Here is a 9,521-nt window from a genome sequence, read left to right on the forward strand (position 1 = left end):
GTTAAAAAAAATTTAAAGTTGCATTGCTTTGTTTTATGCGACCAAGTAAATACTAAATAGGAGTTCATGATAAATCCCCATATTATTTTGGTCACTCACTCATCATTAGCTGTGTAAAAGGGTCTGTGGCTTCTTTGTAAAGCTTTTTGCTGAGACAATAGAGCTGATTATGTTCTAGTCTAAGGGTTTGGAATGTGTGGAGGAGAGGCGAAGGCAGGAGGGTTTGGGGCCACCAGCTTCTTTCAGTTCAAGCTGTCATTTTGTGGCTTGTGGCGAAGTGGTCAGAAAACCACAGCAGGAGCCCTGCTGTTGACCAGTGTTTTATATCTCCTGCTGCTGCTGTGGTTCTGTGAGAGGGGAGGAGTTTTCTGGAGAGCCAGGAAGGCTTGGGATAATCTCTGGTAACAGGAAATAACAATTCCCCATTCTCTCATTGGTAGGTCCTTGTGGTTGACCTTGTTAATAACCGGTTCCTCAGACAAGTGAGTAGAACTGTCCCATATGGGGCTTTTTTCTCCCACTTCCTCCATCTCCTTGCCTTGACCTGTATTTGCTTATTCTGCTTGGCTGGCTGAGCCAGGAGCACCTGCCTTGACCCAGGCTGGGAGGTAGGATTTGATGGCAGGTGTTGTTTAATAGTAATGTCACAGTGCTTTGTGCTTAGGTAGCACCTTAAAGAATCTCAGATGACTTTACAAACATTAAAACCTCCATAATCCATGCGAAGTAGAGAAGCATTAGCCCCTTTTAACAGATGGGAAACTGAGACACAAGGCCTGCAGAAGTGTGTTATCCAAAGTCACAGAGCGAGTCACAGGCAAAGATGGGAATAGACCCGAGTCTTGACACTCTCCTTTGCTCTAAGCACTGTCCACACTACCTTGTAGGGTAATATCTGCACTTGCCAGTGAAGAATGGTTTTAGTCAATCTTTCAGTTTCTGTCTTCATCGGTCCCTCTCCTGTTCCTCTCTGTCTAGTCCTTGCATTACCAGACCATAGTGGGAAGACAATAAATGGGAATCTGGCCATCAGTTTGCAGACAAATACGCCTCTTCTGATTCCCTTTAACCTGGAGCAGAGGAGCATGAATTTTGGGGTGTCCTGGAACATATTCCTAGACCTGGAAGCCAGGGATTGATTATCAAGTGGTTTTGTTTGTTTTCTAACCAGAATCCAACTCCTTTGAATCACAACCACAACCCACAGAATTCAGGCTAGGGCAGGAAATCAATCATCTGGTTAAGACATTGGACTGATCCAGGAGCACTGGGGTCAACTCCCATCTCTGCCACAGACTCCTTGTGAGACCTTGGGCAAGTTTCTTAGAGTCTCGGGGCCACAGTTCCCCATCTGTAAGTGGGGATAATAGCACTGCCCTCCCTCACAGGGGTGATATGAGGAAAACGGCTTTTTCTTATCTTTCAATACAGTTTTTGTATGTGAGCTGCTCTGGCTATAGAGCCCTCTTGCAGTGGGCTTAGAGCGTGGCAACCTCCTCCCTTCTGACTCCCAACTCTGTTACTGCCCAATCCATCTGTGGTGTCTCTGTGCCTCTCCCGCTGCTCCGTGCATGTCACAGTATGGGGCTGGGGGTGAAAATCACTTAGCCATATGTAGATCTTAACCTAGCCGCTGCGCCTGCCTAGCTGCTTGCTGGCATTGTTTGGCTGACTCCTGCTCCTGATATTATCAGAGCAACACCTTACCTCCAGCAAGGCAGTGGGGTCAGAGCTGAGCGACATGATCTCAGATCAAACAGCTGAAACGAAAGGTTACAAATCTGTCCAATGTGAGGTGGTAGCTAGAGGTCAGACACCCACTTTAGTGCTTGTAGAAGGGATGGACAGTCCTGAACAGAAGGCACTAGATAAGCACAGAGTATTGTTGTTATTGCTGTCCCGGTCTCATAACAGATAACTGTCCATGCCCTTGGCCCATCTCTCCCTGACTCCACGCAAGCTAGCTGAGGAGAAATGCAGGTCCTGGAGCCAGCACAAGCCCCACCCTGAGAAGGTCCCTGAGTGTGTGCTTGTGTTTTCTAGATGGAGGATGAGGACTCCATCCTGCCTCGGAAGCTGCAGGCGGCGCTAGAGCACATCCTGGAGCAGAGGAATGAGCTGGCTAGCGACAAGGAGGAGAGCTCTCTGAGTGGCAGACACGGTACAGCCTGCAGCCTGTTTGCTCGTTTTCATTGGGTGGGCCCAGCAGCCCTTCAGTCACTTCCCCAAAAGGGGCGGTTTACATCCCCTGGCCCAGGTTTGAATGGAAGATGCAGTTCAATGGCTAGAATTAGCTGAGGCTTTGCTAAACTCACCAGCGCGCTGGTGACCTTTGCTATGTGACTGACTCCCATGGGGTCTCCTTCAGCCTCAGCCCCATCTGTCCTGCCTACACACACACACCTTATCCACAGACAGACTCCTTCTAGCCAAGGAGGTCGCTTTGATGTCAGTCCTGGGAGTGAAGCCTTCCCCTCCAGCCAGGCAGAGCCTGCGCCCTCCACAGCACCCCCATCTTGGACAGGGGTGAATCAGCAAAGTGAGATAAGGCCTCCTGCTTAGCCGCTGGACTCAAACAGCACTTTGGAGTGGAGGTTGATGGAGGGGCCACACTAAGGTTCTGCACCTTGTGCATGTGCCACGCTGGATCACCTGCCAGGGGCCTGCAACCTACATAGTGCCCCTGGGGGCAGTGGTAGCCCACTCTCAGCCTTTTAGTGGAAAGTACATGTTGAGATGTTCTTTCTCCACAACTGCTTCTCAGGCCAGGTCCACACTACAGCGTTAAATTGATTTAAACAGCGTTAAATCGATTTAACGCTGTAACCGTCCACGCTACAAGGCACTTAAAATCGATTTTTAGGGGTCTTAAAATCGATTTCTGTACTCCAGCTAAATGAAAGGAGTAACCCTAAAATCGATATTACTAAATCGATTTAGGGTTAGTGTGGACGGATATCGAAGTTATTGGTCCTATTCTTTTACTGAGCTACCCAGAGTGCACCGCTCCGGAAATCGATGGTACCCTGGGACCATGGACGCACACCACCAAAGTAATGTGCCCTAGTGTGGACGCATAAAATCGATTTTATAAAACCTGTTTTATAAAATCGATTTTACTAATATCGATTTAAAGCTGTAGTGTGGACGTAGGCTCAGTCTCAGACCTGTGCAGGGGCACAGTTCCTAAAGAGGCCAGCAGGGCTGGTAAAGTGGTATGGAACCAAAGCCGGGAATGCAACTTCAAAGTAAACCAGGGTGTGACTCTTCCCGCCCAGTGCCTCATCGCAGTTCCACCTCCAGCACCACCATCACCTCATGGCTTTCTCTGCTTCTCCCCCACCTCTTCCTCAGAGTCCAGCCCCTTGAACGAAGTGGTGTCTGAAGCCTTTGTTCGTTTCTTCGTGGAGATCATGGGCCACTATTCCCTGTTCCTGACCCCTAGTGAGCGAGAGGAGCGGACCCTACAGCGGGAGGCCTTCCGCAAGTCTGTCTCCTCCAAGAGCCTTCGACGCTTCCTGGAGGTCTTCATGGAAACCCAGATGTTTGGGGGATTCATTCAGGAACGGGAGCTGCGGAAACAGGGGGTCAAAGGTTAGGGGCTCTTCTTATTCCAGCTAGGCTTGTGGAATCTTTGTCATCAGTCCCCTGGGAGTGGTGGATGAGCATCCAGCTTCGTCCCCTGGAGCAGCACTGATTGTAACTCTAGGGTGAGACCATGATGACCATGTGTATTTGAAAGATTGCAGTGATCCCATCATTCTCTGAGAGAGGTGTGGCCTGAGTATAGACCCAGGCACCAATAACTCCTAGGTTCCATTCCTAGCCTCTATCTCTGGTCTTGGAAAAGTCACTTAAATTCTCTCTGCCTCAGTTTCCTTATCTGTAAAGCTGGGGGAACTATTACTTACATCACAGGAGTGTTGTGAGGCTTAGTTCATGTTTGCAAAGTGTTCTCAAGTGATGAATTTATTAATGAATGCTGGGAAATAGTAGCAGTTTAGAGGTGCTTCTCTTAGCCTGTGAGCACCTTCTCACGATGCGTTAAGCAGCATAACTACTTTCTGTCACATGTGGTTCCTCTTCTGTTCTATGTTGAGTTTTTGTCAGGGATGCTACAGAACTAGCATTAGCTCCAGTGTATTGATGTATAATGTATTTACTGTCGTAATGCCTCCTTCTGGGGATAGACATTTGAGAGAAGGGTGTGGAGGAGCTCTTAACTACTGTCCCGTGGCCTCTAAGGTTCCACTGATTTGAGGGGCCTGTCTCATCCAAACGGCTGGTCAGTGCTGGTTGAGCAAGCTCCTCTAAAGATCTAATGACCGGTGGACACTGGAAACAGCAGAGGGATCAAAGAGCTTTTCCTAGATGGTGAAAATGTGGCCCCCAAACGTTAATTCCTCAAATGGCCTTACATTCTAATCTCAGCTCGCTCCCTGTCAGAGAGATCAAGAGGATTCTCTTGAAAAGATTCCTCCATTCCCTCCACGAAGCAAAGATGCTCAGTCTGGCTAGTCGTGCCTGCATGAGGAAGCAGTGTTGCCTAGTGGATAGAGTACTAGACTGTGGCTCTGGAGATCAGGTCTGCCAGTGGCCTGCTGGGTAACCTGGGGCAAGTCAATGTCTGCTCTGTGAGCTGCAATTTCCTCCTCTGTAAAAATGGAGATAGTGATATTCATCTCCTTAGTAAAGTGCTTCTAGCTCTACTAATGAAGAGATAGGTATTATTGTTATATATCTGGAACCAAAAGGATTGTGGATCTTTTTTGCTGCAGGTCTGTTTGAGGTACGTGCCCAAGAGTACCTGGAAACGCTCCCCAGTGGGGAGCAGAGTGGAGTTAATAAATTCCTGAAAGGACTCGGTAAGATGCCAGAGCAAACCATTGTCTTTTCACGGTGGTTGTGCTGCATGTTTCTCTTAACACCAGCTCAGTGATTTGGCAACAAAGATGCTATTTTAGGTAGCTCCACTCTCCCGAGGGTTGAATCTGCTTTTCCCTGGGGTCTTCAGTCAGTGGTCAGGGTTGGGCCACATATTAACGCACATGTATGTCAGTGACCCTGGGAGCTGCATTGCCAAGGCAGGGGTGGGGTGTGTGTGTAAAGTTTGGACCCTGAGCTCATTACCTGACTCCCAAAGGAGGAAGGCTGGTCTTGTGGGCTAAGCACTGGGATGGACTGGATCCCCACATGGGCAAGTCAGCTAATCCCCCTGTGCTTCAGCCTCTCTCTGCTGAGGCGAAGGTGAGGAGATTACCTCCCAGCAGGGGTGTGAAGATAAATCTATTAACAGCTGTAGGGCAGGCCATGTAAGTAGCTAGGGGGACAGAGAGAAAGAGGGCTGGAAGTCCTTTGAAAGCACAACTTTTAACTATTGCCTAAGGGGGAAGGAGGGAGACGGCTGTATCTTGTGTCCCGTTCAAATCGCCACTGTCCGGCTGACACATGCAGTGCTATTGTGCCTAGCTCCAGCAGGAGCCAATTCCTTCCTTGGGGGGAGGGAGGGAGGGAGAACTTGCTCTTGAACGAGACCCAGCGTTGCTGGGGTGGGGAAGGGGTGATTCCAAGGCAGCAGCTCCCCCTCAGTCCTTACTCCAGTTGGCTCTGGGGGTGAGAGATGGAGCTCAGACTTTCTCCACTGTATATGTTGCTATGTAACGTCTGTTTTCCTCACTTCATCTCCATCAGGTAGCAAAATGAAATTCCTCCACAAGAAATAAGAGGCACGAGCGCCATCATTCCATGGAATAGAAGGAGTTTACAATTCAGCAGAAACAAAATGAACTGTTACCCACCATTCCCACTTAGCCTGCTCCCAAGGGGGTGACAGCCCTGGATGCTGAGCTCTGGAGGCAGAAAGGCCAGGGATTGCTCTTGTGTGAAAGTGGCCCCATGAGATGAACTGATGGTGGTAGAGCAGCCTGGAGAGGTCTCTGGACTCCTACAGTAACATGCACTGGACCAAGCACTCTAAACTCTGCAGTAGCATTTTGCAGACCTCCAAATGGATTTGATTTCTTAGTTATTATACTTTTTGTTCTATTTATATTGGGGTTAGGAAAAATATTAACCATTGACACATGCCCTGCCTCCTTTCTGAGTGGCACTGTTGGATGTGATAATGGAGACTGGGGAGAAAGGGTCGTATTACCCAGGACTGAGAACGTAGGAGGACAGAAGAAGGGGAGAAATAGAGGAAACATATGAAAATAGGTCTTGACAAAAACGAGGACTCTGAGGACTGCAGGGATGCTGACGGACATGGGCAGGGTGTGCTTACAAATGAGGAAAGGAGTTGGAGGGGGAACCACTAAACCTACTGAGAACTTGATATGCCAGCCAACTAATCGACCGCTATGCTCTGCAAGGCAGCTGTGTCACAGGCCTTGTGGAGAGGCCTTTCCTTGTATTGTCTAAGTTGAGAACCTTACACAATGTAATTAAAAGTGAGTGGCATAAAAAGAAAATGACTTGGGAATTATTGCTGAGAATTATAGATTTTTTTTTAACCAGCTGCTTCATTTATAGATTTTTTTAGCCTTCTAGGCAGACTGCAAAGAGCTACAAAAGGATCTTACAAAACTGGGTGACTGAGCAACAAAATGGCTGATGAAATTTAATGTTGAGAAATGCAAAGTAATGCACATTGGAAAACATACTCCCAACTCTACATATACAATGATGGGGTCTAAATTAGCTGTTATCACTCAAGCAGGGCCGGCCTTACCCATACGCAAAATATGCAGCTGCATAGGGCACCAAATTTCCTGGTGCCCTGCGCAGCTGCATGCTGCTTCAGCCCCTGCTCTGCCTCTTCCCTAGGGCCCCCGCCTCTGCTCTGCCCCAGGCCCACCTCTTCCTGCCTCATCCCAGCCCCACCCCCGCTCCACGCCTTCCCCAAAGTCCCCACCCCTGCTCTGCCCCAGGCCCACCCCCACTCCCCTGAAGACTCCAGAAGCGGACGGGCCTGCACTCACTGGTAAGTAGAGGTAGAGTGACCTGGCCCCAGCCTGCGCTGTTCCCCTGGCTCCCAGCAACGCTGCCAGTGAGTGCTGGGGGGCAGTTTCCCCCTGCACCTCAAGCCTGGGAGTCACTGCACTTCCGTCACAAAGTGGCCAGCTCCCCCCCCACACACACCCCAGTGGAGGCCTGGGACCAGCCCCATTCTCCCTGGAGGCCTGGGGCGGAGCCCCACACAGCGCACCCTGAAAAGGCCTGGGGCCCCACATAGCCCCCTCGGCAGGGGGGACTGCGTAGGGCACCAAAATAGTTGGGAATGTTGGGAAGCATCAAGAAAGGAATAGCTAATAAGACAGAAAATATCATGTTGCCTCTGTATAAATCCATGGTACTCCCACATTTTGAATACTACATGCAGATGTGATTGCCCCATCTCAAAAAAGATATATTGGAATAGGAAAAGGGTCAGAAAAGGGCAACAAAAATGATTAGGGGTATAGATCAGCTTCCGTATAAAGAGAGATTAATAAGACTGGGACTTTTCAGCTTGGAAAAGAGGTGACTAAGGGGGGATATGATAGAGGTCTATAAAATCATGAGTGGTATAGAGAAAGTAAATAAGGAAATGTTATTTACTCCTTCTCATAATACAAGAACAAGAGGCCACCGAATGAAATTCATAGGTAGCAGGTTTAAAACAAACATAAGGAAGTATTTTTTCACGCAACACACTGTCAACCTCTGGAACTTCTTGCCAGAGGGTGTTGTGAAGGCCAATACTATAACAGAGTTCAAAAGGGAGCTAGATAGATTCATGGAGGATAGATCTATCAATGGCTATTAGCCAGGATGGGCAGGAATGGTGTCCCTAGTCTCTGTTTGCCAGAAGCTGGGACTGGGTGACAGGGCATGGATCACTTGATGATAATCTGTCTGTTCATTCCCTTTGGGGCACCTGCCATTGGCCACTCTCAGAGGACAGGATACTGGGCTTGAAGGACCTTTGGCCTTATGTTCTTATGGCCTTCTGCCTCATTTTGTATGTGGGTCAACAGAGCCATCTAGTGGTCAAATTGAATAGTCATTTATCCACCCACCCACATGCTGATGTTCAGGCACTCTTTCTGTTACAACTCTCTTGTGCCTCTCACTTTCATATAACGCCCACTAAAGAGCTCTCCACGATGAGCCCTGCCCAGCATCCAACCCTTGGAAACAGGCTTCCAGAAGTTCAAGTGGGTTTCTCTTTTCCAGACTTCAATTTTGACTGGGAATCAGCTCAGGCACAAAATATGGCAGCTCAGCCAATGGTAAAACCCTTCTGCTCTGACAAGACATGCAGTGTCTGTTGTAGTTAGCTGATAACTTCCTGAATGGTTCTTGCATTTTACATGGGATCTGACTTCCATATTCTGTGTAAAGTTATCATTTTTAATGAGGATGATTATTAAGTATTATGCAGTGTTTGATAGGCAGTGGTGGCATGGCAGGACATGGCTGATGGCAAAGAAGGGGCACTGCTAATAGGTTCACCACCTCAGGCGCACCTGGAGAGAACAGTCAACTGTGTCCAAGGCAAATAAAAAGTTTTAGGACTCAGCCTTTGAAGGTAGGATGTTGTGGTGGTAGAATTTGTATTTCTTTATGTGGGTCACTGGCAAAACCAATTTCAGGACCCCTTTAGTTCCTAGTCCACTAGAGTATAGCAACTTATTACTGCTCCCAGCTAATGAGGTGGCTCCTTTTGTGGATGTGGCAGAGATCTGGGCTGCAACATTGAAGGTTCTCTGTGCAAACTCTGTGAGGCTACCCCATGCCAGCACTGTGTGGGGCTTTGCACATGCAGGGCTCAGCTCCTCCTGGCCAGCACCCCAGACCAGAGGGTCTTGGGCTTTCCCAGGGTGGCAGCCCAGCCACAGGAAGTGGGGGAAGGAAGGAGCCTGCTGGCCAGGCTGTTACTGAGCTCAGTACTCTGACCAGGGGCTGGTTCTCCGCATAGTGGTGGGAGCGGGATGCATGCCACCAGGGGGGAGGGGGAGAATATGGAGGTGCAGCAGGGGAGAGGGGGTGAAGGCGAAAAGCAGGGAGAGGACAACAAGAGGGGGAACATGTAAAGGGCAGATGAGTGGGCAGAAGTGACACTTAGCCGGCTGCCGCCTGGCGCCTACCTACACTCACCAGCCAACACAGCTTGCAGCACGCAGCCAGTGCCGGCTGGAAACAGGAGTAGGGGTGGGGTCCTGCTGGCCGAGAGCCAGCACGCAGCGGGGGCTGCACTGATGGACCAGCAGGGGGAATGGCCGGCCCCACGCACTACAGTTTGCCCTGGCACACCCACCCACATCGCCAGCCACTGGATCCCTCCACTCACCGCTGGTGTGGGGGCAGCTGATGAGCAGGGATACAGCCAGCAGCAGGACCCGTGGGTACGGATGGTGGGGGGGAAGAGAAACAGAAAATACAGGACAATTTGTCCGTTTTTTAGAAAAAGTAATGACACCTGCAGGTTAATATGGGACTGTCCCTTTAAAAACGGGACATCTGATCACCCTACTGAT

The 9,521-nt window shown here is 49.4% G+C and overlaps 1 protein-coding gene across 2 annotated transcripts in view; it reads left to right on the top strand.

The window, feature by feature from the left end:
* Window positions 1-6,453, top strand: part of DENND2A (DENN domain containing 2A) — an 86,830-nt gene extending 80,377 nt beyond the window's left edge. For both annotated transcript variants that reach the window (XM_030544035.1, XM_030544044.1), the window contains exons 16-20: window positions 441-482; window positions 2,044-2,161; window positions 3,355-3,594; window positions 4,779-4,865; window positions 5,692-6,453. In XM_030544035.1, coding sequence (XP_030399895.1) covers window positions 441-482; window positions 2,044-2,161; window positions 3,355-3,594; window positions 4,779-4,865; window positions 5,692-5,723 — 519 coding nt within the window. In that variant the 3' untranslated portion in view covers window positions 5,724-6,453. The remainder of the gene's footprint in view (window positions 1-440; window positions 483-2,043; window positions 2,162-3,354; window positions 3,595-4,778; window positions 4,866-5,691) is intronic.
* The last annotated feature ends 3,068 nt before the right edge of the window (window positions 6,454-9,521 follow it).

This window comes from Gopherus evgoodei, chromosome 1 (genome assembly GCF_007399415.2).
Source record: "Gopherus evgoodei ecotype Sinaloan lineage chromosome 1, rGopEvg1_v1.p, whole genome shotgun sequence".
NCBI classification, from domain to species: domain Eukaryota; kingdom Metazoa; phylum Chordata; order Testudines; family Testudinidae; genus Gopherus; species Gopherus evgoodei.